Source organism: Manis javanica, chromosome 1 (genome assembly GCF_040802235.1).
Source record: "Manis javanica isolate MJ-LG chromosome 1, MJ_LKY, whole genome shotgun sequence".
Taxonomy (NCBI): domain Eukaryota; kingdom Metazoa; phylum Chordata; class Mammalia; order Pholidota; family Manidae; genus Manis; species Manis javanica.
In genome coordinates, this window is record NC_133156.1 from 64,894,896 (window position 1) to 64,907,474 (window position 12,579).

The window sequence follows — 12,579 nt, forward strand, 5'->3', positions numbered from 1 at the left end:
CTCCACGCAAAGGGTTGGTTACCACCAAACACAGCACCACGGAGAACCAGAGCATTGTAGCAGATGCCTGTTACTGGAGGTTAGTTCTAAATATGCCTCTTGTTCATTACATTTTTGGAAGTCACATATTCAGAAATAGTTTCCACCTACACAATCAGATTTGTATCTTTCTGCTATTAAAATAAAAATAATTAGGAAGGGATAAAGGGAGAAAAATACTCATCATTGCTTCTGATGCATTTAAAGACCTTTTTTTAAAAAAAAATTCTTCACTTGAATTCTTTTCCATGGACTTGTTTATCTCATAGGAAGGAGAACAGACGCGGCCTATAAATAATGCTTGCATTTCCATTTCACTATGTATAGGGCAGGAGAGCCCCATCCTCAAAAGGTCAAGGGCCACAGCCAGCTTGCTCTCTTTGAATCACACAGTGCTTACATGTTCCTGTCTGAACTCAGTAAGCAGAGTTAGGTAAAATGAATGCCTCTATGTGCAGTGTCTTGAAGATTCTTGCACAATTCAAAGTCTTCACTCTGTTATCCATCATTGTTGGAAATTTCTGTATTGTATTTATTGTTCCTTTGATTTTCAGCGGTTTAGATTTCCCAAAGAAAGCATACTCCACTGTCTTTGAAATTTCTACAGATAAGTGAGCATTTCGGAAGTTCCTATAATCCTATATTTTTCCTGAATTTACTTTCTTATTTTAAGAAACTTTAAGATTTTTCATGTCTCTAGAGGATTGACTATTTACTTTACTGGTACTATGCCTTATCTTACATGGAAAATTATCTATTGTCCAAAAAGTTCTTCTTTGCTATAGTCTAATGATCAAGTTATCTATATGCCTTTCCTTCCTCATCAATTTAATAGATACCTTTTGATACTTGAAAGGCACTATGCTAGAATTTAGAAATAATGTTTGTATAACACCACAAAAAGATGCACAGTGTGGTTAGTCTTTAGAGAAATGAAGATTAAAACTTGCAGTGAGGTACCACTTCACACCCATTAGAATGGCATAATCAAAGAGACAAGACATTACCAAGTATTAGCAAGGATATGGAAACACCAGAACCTTCATATATTACTGGTGACAATGTATGGCCAGTTTGGAAAACATTATGGCAGTTTCTTATGAAGTTAAACATACACATACTATATGATCCAGAAATTCCACTCATAGGTATTTACCCAAGTGAAAAAGCCAACAAGTAGGGACTGCCTAAGTGTTCATGCACAGGAGAATGGGATACTATACAGCACGTATAAATGAACCACCAGGACACTAACAATGAGGATGAATCTCGTGAACATAAAGGACAGCTACAAAACCAGAAACAAGAGTGTTTGACTCTATATGAAGCTCAAAAACAAGAATGCCAGTGTGTGTGGTTGGAAGTAAGGAAAGTGGTTATCCTTACTAGGGGAAGAGTGGTGACTGGAATAGGAGACAAGGGGACATCAGGAGTGCTGATAGTGCCCTCTCAGCTGTGTTAGCTTTGTCAAAATCCATCAAGCCTGGGATTTGTTATGCATGCAAGTCATACCTTCACAAAATTCCTTAAAACTGTCAAAAATGAGTGACATTTGATATTCAGAGATTCAGAGGTCCTAGAAAAGCATTCTCCACATTCACTGCTTCAAAGACTTGATGACAATCTAGTGGAAAGACAGGCATGTTGATAAATTCTAGTATAAAACAAAGTCTGATAAGTGTTGCATTAGAAATATAAAGAAGTGTGTTGAAGTAGTGGAAAACATTTACAAAAAAGGACAATGTGGGAAGATCCCTGTCAAGTTTAATACCTAATAATGGGAGAGTATAATAATAACGTATAAAAAAGGAAGGAAAGGATACACACTGGAAATAAAGGATTAAAAAAGTACTAGATTATGTACAAGAGGTCACTACTGTTTGAGAGGCAAAGTTGTTTTAAAATATCAGAACCTACCAGCTATTTATATCCTTATAAATGAGTCTTCTGTTTTTAGTTGACTGACTTTGCCCAAGTTGTAGGTTATTCTGTTCCGGTGGTTCTCAGCCCTAGCTGCACATCGGGATCACAGGAGCTTTTATATAGCATCCCCTGAACCACAGTCTCCAGGGGTGGGACTCAGGCATCTGTACTTTTTCTAGGCACCTGTGATTCTCCTGAACTGCCAGGGCTCGGAGCCGCTGCTGTAGTCCCTGCAGGGTGGAGAAAGCCTTCACAGGAACCATCACTCAACAACAAATGTCTCTGAAAGTGTCATTTCCTTTGTTTTTGGAGCTTCTGTCGCTTCCACAAAGAAGAGCACTTTTCATATTTATCTCTTTGTATCCATGCCAAGAAATTTCTTTGCAAATGGCTTTTATCCAAGTATTACATGAAAGATGTTAATCCTACTGTTAAATTTTAACCCAAATTCTTTCAAGCACTAGGGCATTTCTTCTGATTTTGTTACAGGAACACAGATCTACAGCAGAATATAGAACCACAAAGGACAAAATGGCACATGCAGGTCACTTGTTAATGCCCTCATCTGACTAATTTTCCTCCAATGAGGAAAAAAATGTATTTTTAGTCCTGACATTTATATAGCAGGTTGTTCATTGTGAAAATAATATCTTCTTTTATTTTAAAAAATTTAGTTCTCTACGTATTTCACTTGTTATCTATTGTTAGCTTTTCTGTGGTTTTAAAAATAACTTTAGAATTACAGAAAAGTTGCAAAAATAGTAGACCATTCATGTATACTTTTCACCAGGTCACCTCTAATGTTATCAGTTTATATAACCGTGGTACAATTATTAAACCATGAAATTAACATTGAAACAATAAGGTTAAACTACGATCTTATTTGAGTTTTACTAGTCTTTTCCCCTAACTTCCTTGTCGTTCCTGGATCCGGAACGGGATCCCATATTATATTTAGTTGTCATGCCCCTTAGTCTCTTCCAGTCTATGACACTTCCTCATTCTTTTCTTACATTTCATTATCTTGACCCATCTGGTGCATACTGGTGAATGATTTTGTAAGATGTTTCTGTGAGTTTGTGTAATCTTTTCTTACGAGTAAATTGAGATTATTCATTTTGGCAGGAGTGGTCCAGTGTCACATGATGTCTCTGTGTGTAATTACTAGCGAGGCTAACCTGGCCATTTGGTTAAGGTGTTCTCTGCTGGGTCTCTCCACCGTGAAGTTACATTTTTTCCCTTTGTAATTGATGCATACCTTTGGCACAATGCCAGTATTCTGTTTCTCATAAGACTTTCACCCACTGATTTTAGCATCTGCTGGTGGATTTAGCCTGCAACAGTTGTTACTGTGGTCTTTGCCTGATGATGCTTTTGTATTTCCCTCATTCCTTCTACATTTATTAATTTTTCTGTAGAGAATTTTTCTGTGAGGAAGCATGGCCCTTTCTTGACTATCTATCTGTCTGTCTGTCTATCTATCTATCTATCTATCTATCTACTTACCAACCTACCCATCCATCTGTTTTTATCAGAATGGACTTGTGGATACTTATTTAATTTTCTGAATTATAGTCCAGTAATGTCATTTTTTATTTTGCTGCTCTAGTAGTTCCAGCTGTGGCCATAAGCAGCTTCTTCTGATCGGATCCTGAACCTTTTTGACAGTCATTCTTTTTTAAGCATCTCTTTTTTTCTGATATCACAAGATGTTCCAGACTCATCTTGTTTTTTCCCTGCCCCAGTCAGGAATCAACTATTTCATTAAGAAGCCCTAATTCCTCTTATGGTAGAAAGATACTTAGAAACCAAGATCACCAGTGCTGGTAGATCATTGCTACCGAAGTGCCCATGCTCCTGAGCCCTCAGCCAAAAAACAAAAGGGGGAGAACTGCATGTGTGTGTACTGAACCATGCATGCACATACATCCTATCTGTTAGTTATGTCTGTATCTGTATAGCTCTGTAATACATATAAATATATTTATAACCACACACACAACCATGAGTTTATTCTAATATCTCTGATTCCAGTTTAATACCACAGGTTCATCATAAGCCTTTCCCCTTGTCTTATTTGTAACTTCTCTCTTTAACAGTAAAGACTGGCTCTCATTATTTACAATCCTAGATTATACATAACTTAGTTACTGAATTGCAACTCACATGCCTGTGAGAAATAGATTTACTAGCTACTGTATTTGCTGTCAGGTCTTTTTGGTTTTAACCTTACATATATCCAGTCAAAATAATGTTTTTCATGGCTTAATCCTTAACTCCCTTTCCATTTAGTGTGTTTATATTACTCATCTGGGTTAAACATCGCCATGGTTCAGAGAATCAAACTTCTGTCCAAAGAGACAGTGCAAATGTCTGCCCCTCCTCACCCACTTCCCCTTTTGTGCCACCTCTTTCCTCCTCTTTCCCCACCAACCTCCTATAATTAAGTAGCCTCTGTAGTCTCTTGTTTATTGTTCCTCTGCTCCTTTTTCACAAGTGAGCAGATTCATGCCTTTTTTTATTGTATTCTCTTTTATATGGAAGTAGCACACCGCATAAAATCTTATTCACTTTGCTTTTTCACCGAATGATTTGGAATCTGTGATCTCCCCTCATTCATGTTTTCACAGCTGCGTAGTATTTGATAGCGAGACTGTTGCATAGTTTATCTAACCACTCTCCTATGCGTGGGCATTTAGGCTGTTTCCACTATTTTGCAATTACAACCAATGCTTCAATGGAATGAACTTGTGTATTTGTAGTTTTGTATTATTAGAAGTATATTTTAAGGGTGGGTTCCTAGAAAAAGTATTTCTTACTCAAAATTGAGTATGTATGTTCTCCTGTCTTTCAGTCACTTTGTATACCTATGGAAAAGCCTTTTAGCAGGTTGATGTATAACCTTGATCATTATATAAGTTACTGAACTTCAGCTTTTAATTTGTGTAACATCAAAATTTCACTTATTAACTGCCCTTAGTTCATAAAAAAAGTATATTGAAACTGCATTGGGATTAGGAATTAGTCTTGCATAATTTATCCCTTTTCAAGGCTCACTAAATACCAGTATAATGTGTCAACAGCCCCTAGTGAAGGCAGTCATCACACATTTCATTTTCAGCCCTATCATCCCAGGAGCAGTCTACAAAGTTCACGATCATCGATGGAGAGGGGGCAGTCCAAGAGCCCTAGCAGTATGATGAAGTCCTTGTATAATGCTCTCATTTGCCAGAGCTTTTTATTTTTCATGACTCTTTCAAATCTTTTCATTTTTTATCAGCTGCGCCACTCTAGAATAGCTTGGGGAAATACCAAATAAATCATGACATGTATGTAGTACAAAGTCTCTTGCATATATTACCTCATTTGAACCTCCAGCCAACCCTGTGAAGGCAGTGGGACATGGAAGCAGCATCCCCACAGTCCAGGTGGGGAAGCCGGAACTCAGGGAAGTCCAGTGTTGTCCTGAGGCCAGGCATCTGCTAAGCAGTGGGGCTGGAAATGAAGTAAGTTGAAGCCACACTACACTACAGGTTTCACAGCTAGCTCGTGGCCACAGTGAAAACACACGCATAGGTAGGATGTAGTCACAGAGAGGCAAATGATTCAGTGTATATTTTGCAATTGAAAGGTTCTGTTGGGTCCCAGGGTAAATACCTGGCTACCTATAAACTGTAATGTTTAAGTCCTGACCGGTGGTAAAGGGAAATACATTCTGAATGTACACAGGCTCCTCTGCCACCCTGGGTGCTGGTGCTAATAAAATGGGCACTGCCTTTGGAGCGAACCAAACTATTAAAGTGTGCACCCCGGTTCTGACACTTAACCAGGGATGGGGCCTTGGTGGGGGGTTTAACCTCAGTTTTGCAGGACTATTGGAGGGATTAAAAGGAGCCTCATGGGAAAGACTCTCCCCAGTGCACTGCCCCCCCGTGTAAATGTTATTCATACTATGATCAGTCTCTTTCTTAAAGAGCATTTGTTACAGTTCAGAGTTATATATACTTTTGTCCACTTATTTATTTCTAAGTTGTTTATTTGTTTCACATCTATCTGTTCTAGAACATAAGCTTCATGACATCAAGGACTCTGCTTATTTTTCTTGTTCTTTGTATCTCTTATGCCTAAACCAGTGCCATTAGTCATTGGATGAGTATTTCAGGAATAAATCTTGCCACCTGTTTTTATTTCAGCCACACACCAGGACATGTAGTTTTCCCTCCCTGTCCTTTTACATCTCTCTCCTTACGTATGTTGCTGTTTCCTTAGCCTGACATACTTGCCCTCCCTCCTTGTTTTCCTGGGGAATCCTTATTCATCCCTCAAGACCTAGCTCAGCTCTCCTGGAAGGGCTCCCATGTTCTCTCCCCTCCACTGAAGAGTCCGGGCCTCCCATGGCCTTGGCATGCCCCCATAACAGGCCAACCACATTATAGCCATTGACATGTTCAACTAATATTTTTAAGAACCAACTCTGTATCAGGCACAGCTGGATGCTGGGCATACAGTGGTAAATATGAGCTGTCATTGTAATGGAGGAGATGGGCCACAAAAAAGTAAATTAAATAAACAAATTAATAATAACACTTGAAAAGCAGTAAATGATGGGGTATCCGTTCTGAGAAGCTGACCTTTGACTTGGGATCTAAAAAGTGATGGAAAGAGGTGGGAAATGAACATTGTATTGTGCCTGTTTACTTGGCTCTTTGTCATGTCCACCTGACACTGCCCCTTCCGATCCCTCTCAACCAGCCTCTGAGCTCTGTGCCTCTCTCTGTCCCCAGCACCCATCGCAGGCCCAGTGTCACCCCACAGTCACAAATGCTGGAAGTGTAGCATATTAAAGCTGCTTGGTGCCCGACCCCATGATTCTGACTTCATAACTCTGATGTGCAGCCAGAGCTTAGAGCCAGCTCAGCTTACTACCCTCTCCCCCACTAGTACCTTGTGTTTGTGGGAAAGCTGTTCAGCCTTTCTGGGGCTCAGGTTCTTGATCTTTCAGTGGAAATAACTTTAAGACTTTGTAAGATTGCTGTAGGATTAAAGGAGGTAATACACCTAAATTCGCAGCCCAGGGCCTAGCATGTGGATAGTCAATAAATACTGGAGAAAATGCTCTAGGGTGGGTGCTTATGAGGTGTTTGCTGACTAAATGAATGAATTAGGGAATAATAAAGTTTAATTCTTACCTCAGTAAATAGAACTATGTCAAAACAAAAACAATACCCTGACTTATCTTCAGTTGTCTTATTTACTGTTTAATCTAATTTGGACAAGAAAGAAAAAAACAGGAAATACCAAATGCCAGTGTTTTTGGCACTTAGGATCACTAGCTATCTATCGACACCTCGTTTGCTTACACAGCAGCCTCTGAAAGCTCCTCCGGGCGTTGGTTCACCTTCCTCTGTGTGCGGGGCTTTCATATTTTAGCCTCAAACCTCAATAAAAATACGCAGTCTACCCACCTGGGGCCATCCAGCAACTTATGCATTGTCATCTTTTGAAATCACAGCTTGAGCACTTTGTATTGAAAGAAATTTCTTTTATGTCTCTTATACTTCATTTATCGTAGGAGCTCCTCAGGATATCATAACCAATGAAAGTTATGACAAAACCAGACATAACAGCATTTTTCTTAGGTCAGAGACACCAACATGATTAACCTGGGATATTGCTTCTACTACACAAAAATATACCTCAGACCATTCAGGAAACCTTTGACAGATTTCCCCCCACCCACCCCACCTCCTTTGAAAAGGAAATGCCAGAATAGCTGTGCAAATATGAGGGAGCATGAACAAACTGGTGACATGAGGATCTTCCAGGAATACATTCTTTTCTTCCTTTATAGCATTTTCACTGGAAGACACTGGATTCATGATTTCATCTTTGTAAATTTTAAATATCTGGCTACTTAGGAGTGCTTTGATACTTGAATGCATGGGTATGAGTTTTCTAGTTAAAAAAAAAAGTTACTGAGATAATTAGCCAAGAGATTTTGCCAAGTATCATTTTCTATGAGCTGAAAGAGTTAATATTTTTTTGCATGAGTAATTCACTCTGCTCTTATCAATCTAGTCAATTGGAAAATATCCGCCTTTAATGTCACAGAAATCATCTCACCCTATCTTGAATGAGGAAATAATTAGCAAACAATTTTTCTTTCCTTTTTAATATGTGTGCATTGTTTTCAGAGTTTTCATTTACAAACCAATGTACCGTAGACTTGGCTGGAGGTACTGAAATGTGTTTTTCTGCTCCACAAATGTGGAGGTGTGCTTGTCTATCAAATCAGAAGTCCGTAGCAAAGAACCACATTCACGGATTGGTGGCTCTGACAGGGTGAGGGGTGTGGAGCCGTGATAAGTAGTGCATATCATAGATTATGGGATAAGTATCCGTGCTTGAATAGTGGTACAGTGCTAAACAGTCAAAAAGACCAGACATACTGCCATAGGTTTCATATAACAAGCTTCATCTTATGTAAATAGAAGGAAGACTTCTGATATGGTGAGGAAATTCACCAGAACAAATGCATTCCCTTTACTGCACTCTAGCACGGCACCAATTAAATTGAACTATATGTATAATGTACTCTTAATTCCTAACAGTCTCAAGGAAGACTAATGAGAAAAATATTACATGCTCTTATATTTTACATATGATGGGCAGATGGAAGAAATTATGCCAACTGGTAAAGAAATTCATATGTGGTTTAACACACCTCAAAATGGTGTTTACATGGATTTTTCTTCTAAAAAATTATTAAAATGATCTTAGGTAGAGTTTAGTTTCTTCTTGGGGTTTCTGTAATGTTATATGTGTAATTCAACTTATTCCTTCTGCAGATATGAAGGTTTGAAAGTACAGGTAACCTTGTAATGAGTAAAACTGATAAGAGTTTGTGTTTCAATGAAAGGGCAATTATGGAGTGATTATTTACTTTGTAAAAGGGTTTGTCATAGAGCAAGCTTTCCAAAAGCATTTCAAATTTCATTTCATTTACAAAACATTCATTTACACACAATGTTCAGGAACAAATTTAGTGAGGAAATGAGAGAAATAGTCCTAATAAGATAAGTGATCCCTCGCACTGCTAACATGCTTGCTTGCTTTCTCTTGGTCCTTCCTTACAGCACTGATAGCCATTGGGCGACACAGCATGACAATAGAGACTGTGGATGTTGGATGGTGTAAAGAAATCACAGACCAAGGAGCCACTCTGATTGCGCAGAGCAGCAAATCCCTGAGATACTTGGGGCTGATGAGATGCGATAAAGTAAGAGTTGCCTATCAAGTTTGTTTTCTATTAATCAGTTTAGTTAATAGCCTGCTGCTATATTTTCTTTTGCCTATATATATGTATGTGTACGTGCATATAATATGTAGTATTACAGCTATGTATTATAAGATGCCTGTTTTTCTAAACTAATAGAGTTTGCTTTTCCATTTCTCTGTTTAAAAATGAATTTTGTGCTTATGCAGAAAGAAAAAGCTCTCACATGCACAGTCAACTTAGATTCCTCCTATCCAGAAGTCCATGGACCCAAACTTAAAATGTTTGCATGGCCGACTACGACATGCAGGATCTGACAGTAAAATCTGTTCTGGGTTCCAAGTTTCCTGCAACAGGAAAGAGTAAAGAACAGTGCCAAGTGGTTTTTTTGCAATTTGATGTGTACAATTTCAGTGCTCAACATCTGTGTGTTCTGGCCATTTTGTGGGCAAGAAAGGGGCCCATGAGGGGATATTGTGTGAGAATTTGCCTCTTTCCATATTTAAGATACCACTTTTAGCACATGAGGAGAAATGGTCCCAGAGATCCTGCTGAAGGTCTGTGAGCTGGCCAGAGATGTGAGCATGAGTTTTGAGGAATTGTGTCACCTTTGAAGGGGCCCTTTGAAGACTGAGAAGAAAGATGATAAAAATCTGTATTGATCACCAGGCACTAAAAAGGTGCTTTCCCCTTAGTTTTCCCTATAACAAGTCTAAGCAATAGTTATTTGTACTATAAAGGAGAGAAAATGGAGGCTCAGAAAGACCAAGTCTGAGGCCACTTTTCCAAGACTTTACCCCAGGCCTTTGGCATCTGTGTCCAGGGCTCAAGGCACACCCTGGGGGCAGTCTTCAGGCTCCTTCCTTGGAAAAGATGCACCTCAGATACTTACTCAGAAAGTGCTGGCATCGTATAATTTACACATGTGTGCCACTTTTGCAAATGGTGACAAATCTAGCAAAAGAAAGTGAAACTAAATATATATGCCTCTCCAAGGACATGCGTCTTCTAAATGTAGCAAATATGGGGGCAAATAGAAGAATGGCCCAAATCCTCTGTGTGCTTTATCATTTTTGTTAATTGACCTGGTTCTTTTCTCTAGATGCTTTAAAATTCCAACTTATATGAGGCCTTTGCCAGTTAGTTATGTTTAGAGAGATTTTATTATTGTTCTCAGCCCAGCCTAGAAAGCTGACTTTGTTACTAACACTGAGACTCAGAAGTTGCAAGTCTTACTCCAAGTTCACTAACTAACCTAATACTGCTACTAACCCTGTCATTTTTAAATCACTTCTGTTAAAAAAAAGTTAAAGGGTCCACAGTAGGAAGAGTATTCTAGAAACTTGAAATAGTGACAGCAGACTCCTCAGCTTTGAGTAGAAACTGCTGCGTGAGTACTGTCAGGCCAAGGACACCCAAATGTACGCATTCAAAATGAGTCTGTTTCCATAGCTGTTCTCGGAAATCACCATATTTCTAGTCTGTACTCTTTAGAATTGTTGAGATCAGCTCCACCTTCAGAGATGAGTTGTAGAAATGTATGTTTCAGCTGTACAGAAGACAATTATTTCAGACATATTTGCTGACCAACATTTTGCTTATTTTAAGCTAAGGAATGGATCCTTTTCTACCCAAATGCACATTAGTCCAGAGTTAGATGGGGTGGCTATCTGGTTAGTGGTAATTCTGCAGGTTTTAGCCCTTCCCTCAGGCAGCCTCTGAATCCATTAAGCAGCCAGTGAGCGGCTCAGAGGGCCCACTGGCCCCAGCACATGCTGCCTGACCTCAGCCAGATGCAGCACAGCCCAGGGTAGGTGGTGCTGGCCCAGCCTTGCTGCCTGCGTCTTTGGCTGAAGTCAGCCCAGAGTCAGACATAACAGGTTCTGTGAGGATGGAAGAGGTTTCCAAACTGCACACAAAATGTAAAGCCTTGTGTGTAATAGCCTGCTTGTTGATGTAGTTAGATGGAAGTCTAGAGTAAGTAGCCATTCAGCTTTCAACATTTGTATTATGCTATCCATCTCAAGATTTAAAATTTTTATTAAGATTCAAGAAATACTTGAGTAGCAAAGAAAAGAGGTCAGTAGTTGAAGGTATGGATTCTGGAACCAGAGTTCAGGCTCAGATCTGGGCTCTGCACTTCGTTGTGACGTCTTGAGCAGTTATCTAATGTCTCAGTGCCTCCTTCCCTTGTTTGTAAAATGGAGACAATAATAATAGTACCTATCTTGTAGAAGTGCTGTGAGCACTTAAATGAATGAACATAATCAAGCCCTTAGAATGTTTGTTATTTATGAAGTGCTTAGTGTTACTGATTATCCTTATCGTTGTCATTATATTAATCTGTATTTTGATATTGGATTTTCCAAATGAGAAAAAATTGTATTGCCCACTATCACATTTTGAAAGGAAATCAAAAAAAGGAAAATAATAAACTCAGACTAGAGAAGATGAGACCTTTTTACCTTTTTCTTACTTAGGTTTAAAATCTCGATTATTATTTTCTATACAAAGATGTCAATAATTACATTGTCTTACACACTTTACAAAGGAAAAATACTGCCTCTGTAGGACACTCTGTATTTATAACCAACTTACTAACCAGATCTAGGGATGAAGAAAGACTTGCAATGGAAGAAAAGGGTGAGTTGAAGGTAGGGAAATAAAAAGAAAGCAGTAAGAAAAATGATGGTGAAAAATAAGAACCAAAACAGGAAGCACAGAGAAGTTGTGATAAGGATATGGAGACAAAGATCCACTATCTACCTCACTGTGATCATCTGTGCCAGCAAAGAATTAAAAAACAAAATTAATTTGGTCCTATCACTCTTAACTAAATCTGCTAACCACTAATAACTCACTAATTTTATTTCTTCTTCCCCTTTCTGTGCACCAGCTGGAGCTGGAGGAGGGAGCAAGGGCCCTCGGTAGTCTACACAATTAACCCGCTTGTCAAGACTGTTGTCAGTGGGATCACTGCACTGGGGAGAGATGGGTGTGTAAAGTCTGTGTGTCCCAGGCTCATGTTCTGTGATCCTGTGGGTCTGAGAAATACTGAAGTCTAGTTGTATTTTTTTTTCACATGCAGTCAGTCTCATTTGAGGCCACTTATCTTTGATTTGGAAGCACTACCAAACTTCAGCTTTTTTCCTCACTTGAGCTTTTGAGGAACTATAAGAATTATAACAAAATTCATTGTATTTGTTGTAGGAAAAAGTGTTTTCCTTCTCTCCCCCTCACTGGGTAAACAAAGAACAGATGAGAAACATTACACATATTCTTTGCAGATGAAAACAACATGTATTTGGATTATCAGACCATGTCTGAGCTAAACTGCAGTG

General features: G+C 38.9%; 1 protein-coding gene across 2 annotated transcripts in view; it reads left to right on the top strand.

Annotated features, from left to right (window-relative positions):
- Nucleotides 1–12,579, top strand: part of FBXL17 (F-box and leucine rich repeat protein 17) — a 531,544-nt gene that overhangs the window by 500,971 nt on the left and 17,994 nt on the right. The window contains exon 8 of one of the 2 annotated variants that reach the window (XM_037011920.2): nucleotides 9,099–9,241. In XM_037011920.2, the coding sequence (XP_036867815.2) occupies nucleotides 9,099–9,241 (143 nt within the window). Of the gene's footprint in view, nucleotides 1–9,098; nucleotides 9,242–12,579 lie in introns of those variants that run through there. The other variant, XM_073233169.1, reaches the window with a different exon arrangement.